At 41.3% G+C, this 20913-nt stretch overlaps 1 protein-coding gene across 1 annotated transcript; it reads left to right on the top strand.

The window, feature by feature from the left end:
- Nucleotides 1-19838, top strand: TRAPPC2 (trafficking protein particle complex subunit 2). Its single transcript, XM_077989535.1, has 5 exons — nucleotides 1-188; nucleotides 12533-12644; nucleotides 15825-15973; nucleotides 16408-16489; nucleotides 17990-19838. The coding sequence occupies exons 1-5, from the start codon at nucleotides 1-3 to the stop codon at nucleotides 18086-18088; spliced, it is 630 nt and encodes a 209-aa protein (XP_077845661.1). The 3' UTR covers nucleotides 18089-19838.
- Nucleotides 19839-20913: the final 1075 nt, after the last annotated feature.

Here is a 20913-nt window from a genome sequence, read left to right as displayed (position 1 = left end):
ATGCGCTCGGTTGCCCAGCACCGGCCGGAAGCTCCACCTACGTATCGCGAGAGCACATCCCAGGGTATCGCGAGAGCACATCCCAGGGTATCGCGAGAACTGCTTAGGCGTTCTGGCTGCGGATGCGGAGCCGGGGTGTCTTCCGCCGAAACTGACGTTGCGTTTCCGTTGTCGGCCTCCGGGTGCAGGTAGGGAATGGAGCGAGTAGGGGGTGGGTGTTTTGAGTCCCTGGAGGACTTCCTAGCCCCTGCGTGACGCGGATGTTGGTCCTGTACCTCCACCCCTCCCCGGGGTGGCCGGGCCGGACCTGCCAGCCCTCCGCCAGCTCATCCGCGCGGCCCTTCCACCTGCAAACGTCCACTCTCTCGGGGGCTGTGGTTTCGCGGTTCACGGGGTCATTCAGCTAATCCAGGGTTTCTTAACGGCGGCACTGTTGCCTTTTGGAGCCGGAAGATTCTTTATTTTGGGAGGCTGCCCTGTGCATTGTAGGTTTAGCTGTATCCTTGCTCTCTATTTTGTCAGTATCACCTTCTCCCCCAAGTGTGACAACCAAAGATGTCTCCAGATATTGCCAGATGTCCTCTTGGAAGCAAGATCGCTCCGGGTTGAGATCCACAGAGCTAAACGTTTTAGAGTACCAACCATTGTGTGCTGTGAGGTAAAGGTGAGCCAGTCCTCATGATGCTTAAATGTAATTAGAAAGAAAAAGAACCAAACCTCTCAGAAGCAATAATGAAAATGTTACGGCCAGAGAATTGAACAAGAACTAAGATGCATTGTAGACTGGATAAAGATTTTAAAGGGCAGGTGGTTGAAGATGGAAGTAATCCAGATCATCTCTGTGGAAAAAGAGTGACTTTATCAGGGCCTTGATGGGTAGGATTCGGGTGGTAAGCAAAAAGGAGAACATCACAGGAAGGGGAAAAATGAGCAAAGGAATCATTAAAAGAAAACAAAAAGCCACGATCTTCTTGGGGGCAGTGAGGAATCTAGCCTGATTCCAGAGTTGTGTGCTGGGAATATAAGCCTTATACGGTATCTAAGTCCTGTGAGGACAAAATTGGATGTCAGCTTTGTGTACAGCATTGAAGATGAGTACAATGAGTTTTGATCTCTGGCTGTGAAAAACTTAAAAGTATTTAAGAGGCAGTAAGAGTGACAGGACTTCATAGGAGGTGGAGAACCTGTAGGTTTTTGTTGGAAACAATTGAAGAGGAGGAGAGGCTTAGTTGGATTTTAAAGGATGGGTAGTAGTTGCAGACAGAATCAAGGAGAACATTCCAGGCATGAAGAGAGAAATAATAGCAGCTCTGAACTGGATACAGTCAAACTGAATTTGGGAGAAAAAATAAGTAAACGAGTCAACGCTAGCAGAGGTGGAACAACAGGGCTGAGAAAAGACATGTGGAGCAATGTGGGACTCTGTTTTGAGTACTAGTACATGATCCTGTAGCTGAGATGCATCAAGGCTTTTGAGTGGAATGATGAAAATAGTGTTCTGAAAAGATGTTGATATGTTGTAAATGTTAAGTAGAATCGCTTGTCCACTGGTTTAAAAAAAAAAATGTTCCTGAAGACCCCCTCACTTCCACCCCCACCTTTGGTCCCACAGTTAAATACATGAATATAATTAGATAAAATGTTCTCGAAAACCTAGCGTAACTTCTAAGGGGTGAGAGAATTGCTTATAATACTAATAGGAAAATGTCACATTAGAGACCTGTCAGTAGTATTCCTACTGCCCCTCCTCATGGCAATAGACATATCCCATGCCATACCAGTTTAGTCTCATGACCCCAGGTCTGTGGAACAACTGAAACCACTGCTGTCGGGAGCACAGGGCAGTTTTTCTAGCAGCTCTTCTATGGAGGCTGTAAGGAGGCTTGCTACAAAAATGGATGTCTTTGGAACTGGAGTCCATGAGTTTTATCTTGCATTTGCCTGCAACTTAAAATGAGAAGGGACTTCCAAGTTCATTGAGCATCTTGCCACTCTGGCACTGGTGCTGTGCCAGCCACCCCTTAGTTTCTAGTTTCCCAGTGACTTCAAATGAGCAGTCCTGGGCTTGGCCTATGGAATGGTTTGGAATAAGTCTGTATAGTCCAGAGTCAGCAAATACTTGGCCCTCCTGTAGGCACTGCACTTCCCCAAATTCATAGCAGGCATGGATAATTGATCACAGCATTCTTTCCTGCTGACCACACTTAGGCTCAGAATCTTTCTCAGCACCAGTTCCTGGCAGTCACTACCAGTTGATTAGAATTCGCTCATGAAAGGAAACTCATTTGCCATCCCTAGCCAAGTCGCTTTTTCATTAGATAGCTTACTGTATTTAAAGATAGTACTGTGCTGTACCCCGCTCCCTTTCCACCCCAAAAAGTCTCCCCCGCCCCGTTTAAACATCCTCTTTCCTTCAGTTGCTCTTGTCTGGTTTCCAGAGCATTTCCTAGCCTAGATCCTGCCCTCCCCTCCCCTGTAACACACAGAGTTACGGATCCTTTTACAATATGATTCCCAGAACTGAGTACCTTCCCCAAAGATGATAATATTATTGAAGAGGACATCAGCATTCTCCCCGACCTTGCTCTTAATACCACCTAGAATTGCATTAGCTTTTTTGACAAACCTGTCAGACTTTTGCCTCTTACTGAGCTTGCAGAACTTTTGGGTTGATATAGATGAACTGTTCTTAATCTAGATTTCCCTTGTCCTTTTGTACAGTTAATTTTTAATCCCAAGTACAAGGCTTTCTTTCTTATCCTCTTAACTTCTATCTTGTTAATTTCACCTAGCTCTCCTAGCCATGGAGATCTTTTTAAATCCTAACTTCTGCCTTCTAATAAGTTAGCTGCCCTTGGTGTTATCTTTGAATGTGATAAGTTATCTTCATTCAAGATATTGATTAAAATACTGAGCTAAACTGGGTTAAGGTCAACCTCAAAGCCTTCCTAGAGACCCTGTGCCATAAATTGACATGGAGCACCCAATGAACGTTCTCCGAGTATTGACACTCAAGTCAGCTGTGAGCCATCTCTCATTCAGCAAATAATGAGTGTTTTTTGGGTCCCTGGCACTGTTGTACCTCTAGGGATACCACAGTGAACAAGACAAATGGTGTATCTGCTCTCATGGAGGGCAACATTCTAGCAAGACTCTGTATTTTCACCCAGGCTCCAGGACTCCAGTTTGTTCTTAGGTAGATACCAAAATATTTCATAAAATGACTTTCTGTTTACCTACCGTATCTCCCTTCAGAAACAAAAAAATGTAAGTTTGGCATGACTTGTTCTAGTACAACCAGGAGTATATGAATGAATAATAATCTGTTTTTATCTAGGGATTCACATTAAATGAGTTAATGTATAATAAAAGTGCCTGGCATGGCATCTGACTGAAAATAAGCATTTAATACATGTTTGTTGGTGTTCTAGTCGCTCTGAATGTACCCTGTTATAGACTAGGAGATAAGCCTTTTTCCTGTTTCTGAAAATAGGAATAGCATTTAACCTAGCGGATGATATGGCATTTTTCTTGCAATTTCTCAAATGTCATTGATCAGAAGTTACGCAATCACATTTGTTAACCCAAGGTATATAATTTGTCAGGACCTGACAACTTGGATTTATTGAAATAGCTAGATGTTTTCTTTTCTTTTCTTTTAAATTATACTTTAAGTTCTAGAGTACATGTGCACAACATGCAGGTTTGATACATAGGTATACATGTGCCATGTTGGTTTACTGCACCCATCAACTTGTCATTTACATTAGGTATTTCTCCTAATGCTATCCCTCCCCCAGCCCCCCACCCCTCGAGAGGCCCCGGTGCGTGATGTTCCCTGCCCTGTGTCCAAGTGATCTCACTGTTCAGTTCCCACCTATGAGTGAGAATGTGCAGTGTTTGATTTTCTGTCCTTGTGATAGTTTCCTGAGAATGATGGTTTCCAGCTTCATCAATGTCCCTGCAAAGGACGTGAACTCATCCTTTTTTATGGCTGCATAGTATTCCATGGTGTATATGTGCCACATTTTCTTAATCCAGTCTATCATTGATGGACATTTGGGTTCGTTCCAAGTCTTTGCTATTGTGAATAGTGCCACAATAAACATAGGTGTGCATGTGTCTTTATAGTAGCATGATTTATAATCCTTTGGATATATACCCAGCAATGGGATTGCTGGGTCAAATGGTATTTCTAGTTCTAGATCCTTGAGGAATCGCCACACTGTCTTCCACAATGATTGAACTAGTTTACAGTCCCACCAACAGTGTAAAAGCGTTCCTATTTCTCCACATCCTCTCCATCTGTTATTTCCTGACTTTTTAATGATTGCCATTCTAACTGGCATGAGATGGTATCTCTTTGTGGTTTTCATTTGCATTTCTCTAATGACCAGTGATGATGAGAATTTTTTCATGTGTCTGTTGGCTGCATAGATGTCTTCTTTAGAGAAGTGTCTGTTCATATCCTTTGCCCACTTTTTGATGGGATTGTTTTTTTCTTGTAAATTTGTTTGAGTTCTTTGTAGATTCTGGATATCAGCCCTTTGTCAGATGGGTAGATTGCAAAAATTTTCTCCCATTCTGTAGGTTGCCTGTTCACTCTGATGGTAGTTTCTTTTGCCATGCAGAAGCTCTTTAGTTTAATTAGATCCCATTTGTCTATTTTGGCTTTTGTTGGCTTTGCTTTTGGTGTTTTAGTCATGAAGTCCTTGTCCATGCCTGTGTCCTGAATGGTATTGCCTAGGTTTTCTTCTAGGGTTTTTATGGTTTTAGGTCTAACATTTAAGTTTTTTTTTTTTTTCTTTGAGATGAAGTTTTGCTCTTGTTGCCCAGGCTGGAGTGCAATGGTGCAATCTCGACTCACCACAACCTCCACCTCCTGGATTCAAGCAATTCTCCTGCCTCAGCCTCCCAAGTAGCAGGGATTACAGGCATGTGCCACCACGCCCAGCTAATTTTATATTTTTAGTAGAGACAGGGTTTGTCCATGTTGGTCAGGCTGGTCTCGAACTCCTGACCTCAGGTGATCCACCCACCTCAGCCTCTCAGCCTCCCAAAGTGTTGGGATTACAGGCTTGAGCCACCGCACCTGGCCCTAACATTTAAGTCTTTAATCCATCTTGAATTAATTTTTGTATAAGGTATAAGGAAGGGATCCAGTTTCAGCTTTCTACATATGGCTAGCCAGTTTTCCTAGCACCATTTGTTAAATAGGGAATCCTTTCCCCATTTCTTGTTTTTGTCAGATTTGTCAAAGATCAGATGGTGTTTCAGTACCAGTACCATGCTGTTTTGGTTACTGTAGCCTTGTATGGTTTGAAGTTAGGTAGTGTGATGCCTCCAGCTTTGTTCTTTTTGCTTAGGATTGTCTTGGCAATGTCACTGGGCTCTTCTTTGGTTCCATATGAACTTTAAAGTAGTTTTTTCCAATTCTGTGAAGAAAATCATTGGTAGCTTGATGGGGATGGCAGTGAATCTATAAATTACCCTTGGGCAGTATGGCCATTTTCATGATATTGATTCTTCCTATCCATGAGCATGGAATGTTCTTCCATTTGTTTGTGTCCTCTTTTATTTCATTGAGCAGTGGTTTGTAGTTCTCCTTGAAGAGGTCCTTCACATCCCTTGTAAGTTGGATTCCTAGGTATTTTATTCTCTCTGTAGCAATTGTGAATGGGAATGTTCACTCATGCTTTGACTCTCTGTTATTGGTGTATAGGAATGCTTGTGATTTTTGCATATTGATTTTGTATCCTGAGACTTTGCTGAAGCTGCTTATCAGCTTAAGGAGATTTTGGACTGAGATGATGGAGTTTTCTAAATATACAATCATGTCATCTTCAAACAGGGACAATTTGACTTCCTCTTTTCCTAAATGAATACCCTTTATTTCTTTCTTTTGCCTGATTGCCCTGGCCAGAACTTCCAACACTATGTTGAATAGGAGTGGTGAGAGAGGGCATCCTTGTCTTGTGCCGGTTTTCAAAGGGAATGCTTCTAGTTTTTGCCCATTCAGTATGATATTGGCTGTGGGTTTGTCATAAATACCTTTTATTATTTTGAGATATGTTCCATCAATTCCTAGTTTATTGAGAGTTTTTAGCATGAAGGGCTGTTGAATTTTGTTGAAGGCCTTTTCTGCATCTATTGAGATAATCATGTGGTTTTTGTCGTTGGTTCTGTTTATGTGATGGATTATGTTTATTGATTTGCATATGTTGAACCAACCTTGCATCCCAGGGATGAAGCCGACCTGATCATGGTGGATAAGCTTTTTGCTGTGATGCTGGATTTGGTTTGCCAGTATTTTATTGAGGATTTTTGCATCGATGTTCATCGGGGATACTGGTCTAAAATTCTCTTTTTTGTTGTGTCTCTGTCAGGCTTTGGTATCAGGATGATGTTGGCCTCATAAAATGAGTTAGGGAGGATTCCCTCTTTTTCTGTTGATTGGAATAGTTTCAGAAGGAATGGTACCAGCTCCTCTTTGTACCTCTGGTAGAATTTGGCTGTGAATCTGTCTGGTCCTGGACTTTTTTTGGTTGGTAGGCTATTAATTATTGCCTCGATTTCAGAGCCTGTTTTTGGTCTATTCAGGGATTCAGCTTCTTCCTGATTTAGTCTTGGGTGGGTGTATGTGTCCAGGAATTTATCCATTTCTTCTAGATTTTCTAGTTTATTTGCGTAGAGGTGTTTATAGTATTCTCTGATGGTAGTTTGTATTTCTGTGGGATTGGTGGTGATATCCCCTTTATCATTTTTTATTGCATCTATCTGATTTTTCTCTATTTTCTTCTTTATTAGTCCTGCCTAGTGGTCTATCAATTTTGTTGATCGTTTCAAAAAGCCAGCTCCTGGATTCATTGATTTTTTTTAAAGGGTTCTTTGTGTCTTTATCTCTTTCAGTTCTGCTCTGATCTTAGTTATTTCTTGTCTTTGCTAGCTTTTGAATTTGTTTGCTCTTGCTTCTCTAGTTCTTTTAATTGTGATGTTAGGGTGTCGATTTTAGATCTTTCCCACTTTCTGTTGTGGGCATTTAGTGCTATAAATTTCCCTCTACACACTGCTTTAAATGTATCCCAGAGATTCTGGTACATTGTGTCTTTGTTTTCATTGGTTTCAAAGAACAACTTTATTTGTGCCTTCATTTCGTTATTTACCCAGTAGTCATTCAGGAGCAAGTTGTTCAATTTCCATGTAGTTGTGCAGTTTTGAGTGAGGTTTTTAATCCCGAGTTCTAATTTGATTGCACTGTGGTCTGAGAGACACTTTGTTGTGATTTGTGTTCTTTTACATTTGCTGAGCAGTGTGTTACTTCCAATTATGTGACCAATTTTAGAATATGTGATATGTGGTGCTGAGAAGAATGTATATTCTGTTGATTTGGGGTGGAGAGTTCTATAGATGTCTATTAGGTCTGCTTGGTGCAGAGCTGAGTTCAAGTCCTGGATATCCTTGTTAACCTTCTGTCTTGTTGATCTGTCTGATATTGACAATGGTGTGTTAAAAGTCTCCCCTTATTATTGTGTGGGAGTCCAAGTCTCTTTGTACGTCTCTAAGGACTTGCTTTATGAATCTGGGTGCTTCTGTATTGGGTGCATATATATTTAGGATAGTTAGCTCTTCTTGTTGAATTGATCCCTTTACCATTATGTAATGGCCTTCTTTGTCTCTTTTGATCTTTGTTTTGGTTTAAAACAGAGACTGTTTTATCAGAGACTAGGATTGCAACCCCTGCTTTTTTGTGCTTTCCATTTGCTTGGTAGATCTTCCTCCATCCCTTTATTTTGAGCCTGTATGTGTCTGCACATCAGATGGGTTTCCTGAATACAGCACACTGATGGGTCTTGATTCTTTATCCAATTTGGCAGTCTGTGTCTTTTAATTGGGGTATTTAGCCCATTTACATTTAAGGTTAATATTTTTATGTGTGAATTTGATCCTGTCATCATGATGTTCGCTGGTTATTTTGCCTGTTAATTGATGCAGTTTCTTCATAGCATTGATGGTCTTCACAATTTGGCCTGTTTTTGCAGTGGCTGGTACCGGTTGTTTCTTTCCATGTTTAGTGCTTCCTTCAGGAGCTCTTGTAAGGCAGGCCTGGTGGTGATAAAATCTCTCAGCATTTCCTTGTCTGTAAAGGATTTTATTTCTCCTTCACTTATGAAGCTTAGTTTGGCTGGATATGAAATTCTGGGTTGAAAATTCTTTTCTTTAAGAATGTTGAATATTGGCCCCCACTCTCTTCTGGCTTGTAGTGTTTCTGCTGAGAGATCTGCTGTTAGTCTGATGGGTTTCCCTTGTTGGGTAACTCGACCTTTCTCTCTAGCTGCCCTTAACATTTTTTCCTTCATTTCAACCTTGGTGAATCTGACAATTATGTGTCTTGGGGTTGCTCTTCTCTTTGTGGTGTTCTCTGTATTTCCTGAATTTGAATGTTGGCCTGCCTTGCTAGGTTGGGGAAGTTCTCCTGGATAATATCCTGAAGAGTGTTTTCCAACTTGGTTCCATTCTGCCCATCACTTTCAGGTACACCAATCAAACGTAGATATGGTCTTTTCACATAGTCCCATATTTCTTGGAGGCTTTGTTTCTTTTTACTCTTTTTTCTCTAACCTTGTTTTCTCGCTTTATTTTGTTAATTTTATCTTCAGTCGCTGATACCGTTTCTTCCACTTGATCAAATCGGCTATTGAAGCTTGTGCATGCGTCATGAAGTTCTTGTGCCATGGTTTTCAGCCCCATCAGGTCATTTAAGGTCTTCTCTACACTGTTTATTCTAGTTAGCCATTCATCTAACCTTTTTTCAAGGTTTTTATCTTCCTTGCGATGGGTTCAAACATGCTGCTTTTGCTCGGAGAAGTTTGTTATTACTGACCTTGTGAGGCCTAATTCTGTCAACTCATCAAAGTCATTCTCCATCCAGCTTTGTTCCATTGCTGGCAAGGAGCTGCAATCCTTTGGAGAAGAGGTGCTGTGACTTTTAGAATTTTCAGCTTTTCTGTTCTGGTTTCTCCCCATCTTTGTGGTTTTATCTACCTTTGGTCTTTGATGTTGGTGACCTACAGATGGGGCTTTGGTGTAGATGTCCTTTTTGTTGATGTTGATGCTATTCCTTTCTGTTTGTTAGTTTTCCTTCTAACAGATCCCTCAGCTGCAGGTCTGCTGGAGTTTGCTGGAGGTCCACTCCAGACTCTGTTTGCCTGGGTATCACCAGTGGAGGCTGCAGAACAGCAAATATTGCTGCCTAATCCTTCCTTTGGAAGCTTTGTCCCAGAGGGACATATGATTGTGCCACTAGTTTGGAATCATTGATGTAGACCCATGTTGTCTAGTACTGTAGCCACTAGCCACTTTTGTTTAATTAAAATTCAGTTCTACAATCTCACTAGCCACATTTCTTTCTTTCTTTCTTTTTTTTTTTTTTTTTTTTTGAGATGGAGTCTCACTCTGTCACCAGGCTGAAGTGTGCAGTGGCACGATCTTGGCTCACTGCAAGCTCTGCCTCCTGGGTTCATGCCATTCTTCTGCCTCAGCCTCCCAAGTAGCTGGGACTACAGGCACCCACCACCACCACACCCGGCTAATTTTTTGTATTTTTAATATGGACGGGGTTTCACTGTGTTAGCCAGGATGGTCTCAATCTCCTAACCTCATGATCCTCCCGCCTCGGCCTCCCAAAGTGCTGGGATTACAGGCATGAGCCACCATGCCCGGCCCACACTAGCCACATTTCTAATGCACACTAGCTCCCATATTGGACAGCACAGGTGTAGAACATTTCCGTCCTCGCACAAAGTTCCATAGATTGGACAGCACAGAATCCTAGTGTATGTCTTACCTTTGCTGGATACCCTCAAGTATTTGCTAAGTGATTGCAGCTGTTCCCCTCCCGAGATAATGGGGTCTTTTTCTCCCAGGGTGAATTCAGTTCTTCCACTTCACCTGTCAGTTTTTTCTTGGCGGAAGTGAATGAAAAGCTACAGCCCTTCTTGCTTTTTTAGCTGTTTACAAAATCAAATAATTGGCAGCTGAAATCAAGCACGGAATATATATAAAGAAAGCTCTGTCTCATCTTCTGTGCAGCTGGGTAGTTGGTAACAGCATCCTCATGCAGTCGGTCTTTGAGTTCCCTTTCTGTCTGCTGACTTAGTGCCATGCTGCTTGCCCATTTGTGGCTTTCCATATAGAGGTGAGTGTGGGGATGCATGTTATCTCGCTTATACATATATGTACATATATTTCCTTATGTTTTGTTTTGTTTTGTTTTTGCTGCTGCTAAAATGTGCTGAAGAAAGTAAGAAGCCCTTCCCTTGGCAGACTCCAGCTCTGAAATCTAGTCCAGGAAGAATTCATGATATCATTGTTTACTTTGTTCAAATTTCAACTCCCTCCTTCTTCCCTTCACTTTGGAGAATTATTGCCAGTTCTTCTAGTTTTGCATAGCTTTTTTATCATTCCAGCTTGTCTTTATTATCCACTTTTTCTGTTTGGACCTTTTTCTCATCTTACCCCTAAAACAGGGGCAAACATTTTCTTTAAAGGGCCAGATAGTAAATATTGTTGGCTTTGTGGGGCGGCTGGTCTGTGTCACAGGTGCTTAACTCTGCCATTGAAGTGTGAGAGCAACCTTAGATGGTCGCAAAAGGATGGGCAAGGCTAGATTTGGCCTGCAGTCTATAGTCCCCCACCCCTCCACCCCTGCCCCAAATAGCATTTTAAATCCTACTTCATCACGCCAAGAGTCTCTGATCTGCCTTTTCTTCCCCAGTTATGACCTTCCAATTCTAGAGTTAAAAGTGCCAGCTGTGCCTTGATTTCCTTTATAAAATGTGTCATTCATTAGCAAGTACATATCAGATTTCTTCTGATTTCATTGTGTGTTCTGTGTGAATCAGCAGAAGGCCCAATGAGGCTTGATAAGTCTTGGCTTCTAACACACCTCAGATGTATGTTCCAGGAGACTGACTGTAACTTCCGGTTTACTTGATTTCCACTCCATGTTGAGAAGTTACTAGTCACCACATCCCAGTGTGCATACAGTCTTCCATGTTATTCTAGATAACATTAATTGAGCAGGTACTGTGAGTCAGACACTGTGCCAGGTGCTTTACATGCATTAGATTGTGTGATCCTCATAAGTGCACCATAAGGTGCTACAGTGTTATCACTATTTTACAGATGAGAAAACTGACATTAGGAAATTAAGGACTGCCTGTGGTCCCATTGCCAGTAAGTAGTAGAGCTAGACCTGAACCTAACTTTGTTTGACTCCAAAGTCCTTGTATTAAAAATATACACCATGGGGTTACCTTGGGGTAAATCCATCCATGCCCCCACCCATCCATCATTCATCTAGATTTCAATTATCTGTGCTAAAAGCCATGGAATCACTTATGTTTTTTTCCCCAGTTTCTCGTAGTTTTATTTCTTTTGCCAATCTGTTGAACTTTTTTGTTTTTTTTTTGTTTTTTTGGTTTTTTTTTGAGACAGGGTCTCATTTTGTCACTTAGGCTGGAGTGCAGTGGTGCGATCTCGGTTCACTGCAGCCTTGACCTCCCTGGGTTCAGGTGATCCTCCTGCGTCAGCCTCCTGAGTAGCTGGAACTACAGGCACATACCACCATGCCTGGCTAATTTTTGTATTTCATGTAGAGATGGGGTTTCACCATGTTGCCCAGGCTGGTCTTAAACTCCTGGGCTGAAGCAATCTGCCCACCTCAGCCCTCCAAAGTGCTGGGATTACAGGTGTGAGCCACTGCACCCTGCCCAATGTGTTAAACTTAGTTCCAAGATCTCTCAGTGCCTCAGAATGTCTTCCTTTATGGATTATTTCTTCCATCTTTTCTAGAATACAAAACTCTTCCTTTCTTATAAATTGGTGTATAAAGAGGCATATCATAGACCCTTAGATTTGCAAAGACTTAGATTTATAGCATGCATACTTCAAGTAGAAAGAAGACAAATACAGCACACGCAGTCTGTGGATCAGTGCTACAGTGTCTCTCCTTTCTAGGTAAGTGACATGAGGTAGAGTTGGTTTTAGTTTCCCCCGACGGATGCTTCCTGGAAATTTCTAAGGCAAGCTAATGACTTCATTGGTCTTCCCACTACTCTGTATTGTCCTTGACTTACCACCACCTTCTGTTAATCCTTCTAGGTGTTCGTGCTGCTAACTGGTCCAGTCCAAGTGAAGCCTGGCTTACTCGACCAGACACTCAGGGCCCCTTGAGCTAAATGAGCCATACTTTCAGATCATGAGACTGTTGTCTTAGTGATTTCATGTTAGAGGTCTTCCAGTTTCCTTATGAAAATACATTAGATTCTACAGGACATATCACAGATATATAATTTGTTTATTCCGGAAGCTACATATCTTCACTAGTATACTGGAAACTGTGCCAAGCTTAGTAGCATCTTCCTCTACAATGTCAGGTTTAAGTTAAAAAAGGAATTCTACACTTCCCATTAGTCATTTTTTAATTTGAAGATTGACTACTAAAAATATGTACCATTTTTCACTTAATTAGGAGCCATATATTGAAGACCATGTCTGGGAGCTTCTACTTTGTAATTGTTGGCCACCATGATAATCCAGTTTTTGAAATGGAGTTTTTGCCAGCTGGGAAGGCAGAATCCAAAGTACGTAAGAATTTTTATGCTATTGTAATGATATGGTATAATATTATTTTAGAACTGTAAGATCTGGACAGATAAGGTAACTGAAATCCACCACAATTAAATGAGGCTTGCTGTAGAGTCCCACAGACTGATAGAAGCCAGCCAGGGAATGTCCTTGGAGTTGTTTATTCATCCTTTAATTTAGCACAGACTAGCATGACGCTCTGGCATTCCCATGATACTCAGTTCACTATGTCACCCACCATGAATTGCTGCTGCTTAAGCACATAAAAACATAGTTCACCTGTAGCAGATTGCTGCCTTGAAATGCCATGAAAGTCCAGGCTATTTTCATGAATCACGTCTTTCATCAGGACCTACTGAGTTAGAAAAGCCCCTTACTTCCCTGTCTTCCTGCTGCCAGTGGGCCTGCAGCACCTCACTTCAGGGGCATTCTGCAGCACTTCCTGGCTAGGTTGAGCCTGCATGCTCCCCTCCCCAGTGACACCTTGGCTGTACACAAGAAGCTCAAAAGCAGCACCAGAGGTGATAATATCTGACTTTCTTGTCAAGAATGGTTCCAAAAACCAAGCTTGGCTTGAGAACATATTGCCGTTCAGACCTGTAGATTTTTTTTTTTTTTTTTGGAGACAAGGAAAATGGACCATATATTTTAAGAAAGATTACCATCCCAGATGCTTAAAATAAAACCATTTGGATCTTATTTATTTATTTATTTATTTTTGAGACAGAGCCTTGCTCTGTCACCCAGACTGAAGTGCAGTGACACGATCTCAGCTCACTGCAACCTCCGCCTCCTGGGTTCAAGCAATTCTCCTGTCTCAGCCTCCCAAGTAGCTGGGATTACAGGTGTGCACCACCATGCCAGGCTAATTTTTGTATTTTTAGTAGAGATAGGGTTTCGCCATGTTGCCTAGGCTGGTCTTGAACTCCTGACCTCAGGTGGTCTGCCTGCCCTCGGCCTCCCAAAGTGCCAGGATTGCAGATGTGAGCCACCACACCTGGCCCAGACCTGTAGAGTTTTGACATGAGAAGAGCCCAGTTCTTTCCAATTTCTGTTTCTAATAAATTGCTGACAAGTTTGCTATGTTTCTCCCAACCTCCAAAAATTGGCTTTAATGTCCTTTAAGGAACTGATGTTTTGAGTTAATTGTAATGCATAATATATGATATTTTTCAACTATTTGGGCCTTGCCACCAAAATAAGATAGGCATTTGTTTAAGGGATTCTCTACGAGGTGGTGTTGTGACATTATTTTCTCATATTATGAGAACACTACTCATTAAAACTTGTTTTGAGGTATCTCTGTACCAGTATTACTCTGTGGGATGCAGCTACTTGTATGTAATTTCTGTGCACTCCACTGGCCTTGTGTTGGACAAAGCACACATAAAAATACTCTGTTGCATAACTTGATTTTAGTTCTTTCTCCTGCTACCACTCACTTTCTTAAAGCGTTTTCAGTTTGCTCCTAATTCTTCAGGATTGATCATCATTGTAAAAGAAAACACTGCTGTGAGCCAGACATAAAAACAGCCATTTCTCTAAGGATTCACTTAGCTTTGTCATGGCAACATGAGTGAAGTAAAACATGCTTTAACTACGCATGGGATTCCAGGGCAACAGGCCGCCCTCCTCCAGCCCAGGCATGAGAACAGCCTCCTTGGCAAGGAAGCCGTCTTGGTTTCCTGTGGCTGTTGTAACAAAGTACAAAAAACTGAGTGGCTTGGGACAGCAGAAATTTATTGTCTCAGTTCTGAGGGTCACCATGTGAAATCAAGGTGTCAGTGGGGCCATGCTTCCTATGAAGGCACTAAGACAAGGGTCTGTCCAGGCCCCTCTCCCAGCTTCTGGGAGTTCCTTGGCTTGTGGCAGCTTAACTCCAGCCTTCATGTGGCATTTTTTCTCCCTGTGTGCATCTCTAAATGTTCCCTTTTTCTGAATACACCAGTCCATTGGATTAGGGGCCCACCCTACTCCAATGTGACCTCATCTTAGCTAACCACATCTGCAGCAACCCTCTTTCCAAATAAGGCCACATTCTGAGGTACTATTGCTTAGGACTTCAACAAAGGAATTTTGGAGAGGAAACACTTCAACCCATAACAGAGGTATTCTTTGGAAAATGGTTTGTTTGGGTTTTTTTGAGACGGAGTTTTGCTCTTGTCCCCTAGGCTGGAGCGCAATGGCGTGCTCTTGGCTCACTGCAGCCTCCACCTCCCGGGTTGCTTCAGCCTCCCGAGTAGCTGGGATTACAGGCATGCACCACCACAATTTTTGTATTAGTAGAGACGGGATTTCACCATACTGGCCAGGCTGGTCTTGAACTCCTGACCTCAGGTGATCCACCTGCCTTGGCCTCCGAAAGTACTAGGATTACAAGCATAAGCCACCGTACCTGGCCAAAAAATGTATTTTCAAAGAATTACATCAGGGTAAGACTGCATTCCAAGTTGTGAATTCCCTCTTCACATTATGGTCAGACAGTCCCACCTTCTGTTCACTTAAGCCATTTCAGCCCAGGAAAAGGACACTCCCAGCTCTGACAGGACTATGTCCTGCTGTTGACACAGGCGACTGCTCACAGCTGGGGCTGAGCATCACCTCCCACTACTTCCAGGTCCCGCTGCCATGTAAGCTCCATGCACTGGAAAGAGGCCTCTGGCAGGCCGTTATAAGTGCCATTTCAACTGTCTCTACTGCTTACCTGGTGCCATTGTGCAGGAATCTGGGCCCTCTCCGTTTCCTCCCAGACCTTGAGCCTGGTGTGAATGGCACCTCTTCTCCACAGGATCTTGTTTTTTGTTTTTTTTTTTAAACATAGTATTCTTTTTTTTACATGTTTAAATGGTTACAGAATTTGGTAACTTCCTTCTTGAAGCATGAAAAAAAATTTCTATGAAAAAGATTTTGAATAAATGATTTTGTATAAATCATCTGTATACACATTTCATTTATTAATTGGCTGTTTCTGTTCTTTGATATTTAGATATCAAATTTAAAAATAGAATATAATGTGAAAACAGATCTTTTGTAAGTCTCATGACAGTAACAAAGTATAAAAGCAAACTGTTTTTTTCCCCACAAGAAAACCATCTATAGCATTTACAGAATGAAATGTCAGCATTCTTGATGTCATATGGAAATGTTAATCTGTGGTTGCTCACACTGTCATCTAGGATGACCATCGTCATCTGAACCAGTTCATAGCTCATGCTGCTCTCGACCTCGTAGATGAGAACATGTGGCTGTCAAACAACATGTACTTGAAAACTGTGGACAAGTTCAATGAGTGGTTTGTGTCAGCATTTGTCACTGCGGGGCATATCCTTACCTTCTTAGTAAAGATAACTAAAGTTTGGGTTCACAAACCAGAAGAACATGGAACATAGATGCCAGGCTCTGAGTCTGTAGACATCACAGTCAGGTGAAAATGTAAGTTTCCATTTATGGGGCTACTTTTCTTTTTTTAGGGGGGAAAAACATTTTAATAGCTAATTTTAAAACTAAGTCTCATACACAAAAAAAAAGTTTATCTGGACCCTATCAAGGTTATTTTACTTTATTTTATAGTTATTTTCTAACTTTGAAAGCTTATGTTCTCTTTATGATAAAACTAAGCTAATTTTAAACCCAGTTTATATATTCAACTTTTCCATCACAAATACACTGCATGTGACTAATTTGAAGAATATTGTATCAACGAACTGGTTTTTTGTTTTTCGTTTCTAAGAAAGATTGTGCCTTAATTATTTCACATATGAGGTTTATTATGCTTCATGACATAAGACAAGAAGATGGAATAAAGAACTTCTTTACTGATGTTTATGATTTATATATAAAGGTATGGTATGTTCTATAATTTTTAAAATCTGATGAGAAAGGATTCGACCTTTGTCAGGAAAGTGGCCTATCGAAGTAACTCCCTTAGGCTGCAGTGTACCTTTCAGACTAGCTTTCCCCCATCAGAACTATCTCTGGCAACTCTCTCTGCAGGTAAGTCTTCACAGGCAGGTGAATATGTATTTAGGAACACAACTCATGGTAGTTATCTTTAGATGACTGTGAAGGTAAATTGGTTTCATTCTTCACCTCTTGGTGCTCATAGCTGATTTTATTAGGGATCCCTAAAGACAGCAAGGAAGCAGCCTATATAAGGGAAAATTACTTCATAATTTAAAATGTTTCCATCTACTTTACAAATAAGTTACAGTGCAATTAATACAGATCATAAACTGGCAGGAAGTGATTTTTATATGATCAAATAGCCACTCAAGAAGAATGGTGCCACTTGCATTTCTTGATTTTGAAAAATAAAATAATAATACAACGTCATGGTTACACTGCAGTGGTAACAGTGTGTTGTTTTGTTTTGTTTTGGAGACAGAGTCTTGCTTTGTCACCCAGGCTGGAATGCAGTGGCATGATCTCAGCTCACTGCAACCTCTGCCTCCCTGGTTCAAGCGATTCTCCTGCCTCAGCCTCCCAAGTAGCTGAGACTACAGGTGTGCGCCACCACACCCAGCTAATTTTTCTGTTTTTAGTAGAGACGAGGTTTTGCCATGTTGGCCAGGCTGGTCTCGAACTCCTGACCTCAAGTGATCCACCCGCCTTGGCCTCCCAAAGTGCTGGGATTACAAGCGTGAGCCACCATCCCTGGCCCGTATGTTTTTAATAATTTCAATAAGTTCTGTATTTGGACAGAATTTCTTGCATATCAGCACAGTAATACAATTTAACAGTATTCCTAGTCAGAGGTAGTAATATTTAGCCCTCTTATAAAGATGAACAATGTCAAGTGATTAAGGTATAAAAATCAGCAATGCCTTTCCTATTAGTGATTCCATTTAATGATTTTCTCTCGTGTTATGATACACTAATTACTTTGAGAAGCTGATCATTTAGCAGTCTTGTGTTAAAGGAGAGTATTAAAAATCTGATTGTTAAAAGATTACCATATAAGAGTAGCTTTTTCTGAACTCTGAGCACATGGCAGACTTTGTTTTATGTAGCCAAAGGGCCATAAGATTAATCCATTTATTTATAATGAATATGAGTATTTCACACACAGGGTAAATCCTGAAAGTTAACTGACATAGGCAACATTTATCATACTGCCATTAGTTTTACCCCAGATACTTCTCAAAACCAAAACACCAAAATAAAAATTTCCTTAAGAGGATGTTAGTATTTAACAATGCAGCATTTTCAGTAAAACTTAAAAATGTGGTCTTTAGACTTTTGAATGTCTTTGGTTTTTAATTTAAAACTTTAAAATGATTTCCTTTCAGAGACTTATGATTTGTCAGCTTTTTTGCTTCACTAATACTTTCTTCTTTCCTAGTTTTCAATGAATCCATTTTATGAACCCAATTCTCCTATTCGATCAAGTGCATTTGACAGAAAAGTTCAGTTTCTTGGGAAGAAACACCTTTTAAGCTGAATGCAGAAAATTCCAAAATAAATGATGTCACCACAGTGGTGTATACTCAGGAATGTGTACATTGTAAGTTACTTGATTAAATAGCCTGGAAAACTTGTGTATTCTCAGCTTATCTAAACCTAATGAAATTCCTTTTATATTTAAAAATAGTACATTCTGTCTCATGTCACATATCAATAGATCAATTGGTATTTCCTTGTGAACAGTGTTATTTATGAAGAGCTCATTATCAATAATCATGATTTTTTTTTTTTTTTTTTTTTGAGACAGAGTCTTGCTCTGCTTGGCTCACTGCAACCTCCGCCTCGCAGGTTCAGGCGATTCTCCTGCCTCAGCCTCTGACTAGCTGGGACTACAGGTGCGCGCCACCACACCCAGCTAATTTTTGTATTTTTAGTAGACATGGGGTTTCACCATATTGGTCAGGCTGGTCCTGAACTCCTGACCTCGTGATCCACCCGTCTCGGCAAGTGCTGGGATTACAGGCGTGAGCTACCACGCCTGGCCATGAAATAAGCTTTTTGTTTTTTTGTTTTTGTTTGTTTGTTTGTTTTTATGAGATGGAGTCTCGCTCTTGTCGTGCAGGCTGGAGTGCAGTGGCACAATCTTGGCTCACTGCAACCTCCACCTCCCGGGTTCAACCAATTCTCCTTCTTCAGCCTCCCAAATAGCTGGGATTACAGGCGTGCACCACCACACCTGGCTAATTTTTGTGTTTTTAGTAGAGACGGGGTTTCGCCATTTTGGCCAGGCTGGTTTCGAACTCCTGACCTCAGTTGATCCACCCGCCTCGGCCTCCCAAAGTGCTAGGATTACAGACATGAGCCACCGTGCCCGGCCAGGAATAAGCTTTTGACTTGCCCGATTCAGATAGGTTGATCTTTTGTGTTTTTTTTTGAGATGGAGTTTCGCTCTGTCGTCCAGGTTGGAGTGCAGTGGCAGTTGTTTCACTGTAACCTCTGCCTCCTGACTTCAAGCAATTCTCCTGCCTCAGCCTCCCAAAGTGCTGGGATTACAGGTGTGAGCCACCGTGCCTGGCCCAGATAGGTTGATCTTAATGTAACAACCCAAAAATAAATGTCATAGTCAAGATTTGGTAGATAAATTTAAAATTAAAATATTCTGCAGTTGAGAGTGAAATGTGATAGCACATACACTGATGTTATGCATTTAAAGATGTTATAAAAATGTATAGGCAGTATACACAGCACTACTCAAGAAGCCAAAGAAACACTTGTGCAGTGCTAAGTGTCACATGTCTGCTTCTGCCAGAGGCTAGGAATAGTGATCCTGCTATAATGTGAGAACCCGAATCATGTTTATAAAATAGGAGGCTGGGAGCAGTTGCAGGCCACAGTGAAGTGTGTTGCTTCTGTCACTTTATATTCTTATATTTCCTTTCCCTCAGACAGTAAACTGTTGATACTCGTAAAAAGTTGTAATGCAATTTTTAGTACTGTTGTCAAAGAAAAGTTTGGAATCCATTAACATTTGTACTCAGCCTTTTAGGTTATACACCAGAGGGGGCTGGGAATTTTCTCTTTGTTCCTATAAGTAGATCTTACTGTAAAATAGTAAATGTCCATTGGAAAGCAAGTAATACAACCTGTGCTAATTCGGAGCACTTGAACAATTTTGTTCCATTCTGAGTAACTTTTGAGCAAGTAATTCTAAGCTTTGTCTTGTATCCTTGTGTGAAATGGCATCATTTTTACCCTATTTGATTTCTTAAATAAAGATGTTTTTTCAAGATTGTGGTAGTTTAATATCCATTTTTAAAGTGCTGCTTTCGTCCTCTCTCCCCTATTGATAGCGTGCAAACTAATATGATGTCTTCACCTGTTACAGAGCTCAGATCGACTCAAACTAGATGCCAGAGCTTTGGGAGCAGAAAAATTTACATACTCATCTAGAAATCTAGAAGTAATTTCAGCAAATGAGTATTTTTTTCTATATAGTTGGCCCCACCCTCAATGAGCACATCATCCAGAGGGCTGTGATGCAGGCCAACCAAGAGCAGCAGGGTGATTGAGAGCGGGAAGACTTGGCTCAGCTGCCCAACAGTGGTACCCTTTTCTCCAGGCTGGTGAAGGTGAGGTAAGAACTAGTAACACACTTGTGAGTATATTACTAAAGTTAAATGCCAAATTTCATGTGTGAGTGAGTCTTTAAAGGAGCTGGAAGGGAAGTGGAGCATTGAGTGGGACCTCCAAGGTAGGCTGCACAGGAAAGCATTGCAGGCATGAAGGTGTGAAGAGCACTTGGGCACGTGGGTAGAATTGACAGCTGATAGATAGATGCTGATCATGAGGAAAGCTAAGCTGGCAAAGCTTGAATCTGGTAAGTGATGTCCCTTGAAGGTTCTGGAACACAAGAGCAATGGGATGAAGTCCGTCTTAAAATCAGGCTCTCCTGAGCCCATGTATGTTAGCACAAAGTTGGTTATCTGCTTAAGTGCTCCAAAAGTGATCTAGATAAAATGTATACCGAGTTTTGTCCTCTTGCTATAACCGGAAACTTCCTAGGATGCTTCCTCTGGCATGGACATAGATCGTCTCAATCTCTGCTTTGCCCATGCTGTTACCCATGCTCTTTAATTTTTCAGTCACTTCAACACTTCCTGGTTGACAGTCCAGAGTTTTAGAAACCACTGACTCTCCAGACACCACCTTTCACTGGGTACCACACTGGCGTGTTTTTCTACTTAACACTTTACTACTCTACAAGACACGGATAATGTGTGAGAACTTACATGGTGGTGTCATAATATTAAAACGAAAAGTTTGTACAGAAATATAAAAAGGTTTTCTTCCAAGACAAGTAAT

The sequence above is a fragment of the Macaca mulatta genome, chromosome X (assembly GCF_049350105.2).
Source record: "Macaca mulatta isolate MMU2019108-1 chromosome X, T2T-MMU8v2.0, whole genome shotgun sequence".
NCBI classification, from domain to species: domain Eukaryota; kingdom Metazoa; phylum Chordata; class Mammalia; order Primates; family Cercopithecidae; genus Macaca; species Macaca mulatta.
This window is presented reverse-complemented; position numbering and strand designations above follow the sequence as displayed.

What these genes read in the sequence shown, in the direction of transcription:
- TRAPPC2 (XM_077989535.1), top strand. Translation starts at nt 1, where the DNA reads ATGCGCTCGGTTGCCCAGCACCGGCCGGAAGCTCCACCTACGTATCGC. An exon ending in TTGTCGGCCTCCGGGTGCAG is followed by an intron (nt 189 to 12,532) that starts GTAGGGAATGGA and finishes TCACTTAATTAG; the next exon opens with GAGCCATATATTGAAGACCA. An exon ending in TTTGTCACTGCGGGGCATAT is followed by an intron (nt 15,974 to 16,407) that starts CCTTACCTTCTT and finishes TATTTCACATAT; the next exon opens with GAGGTTTATTATGCTTCATG.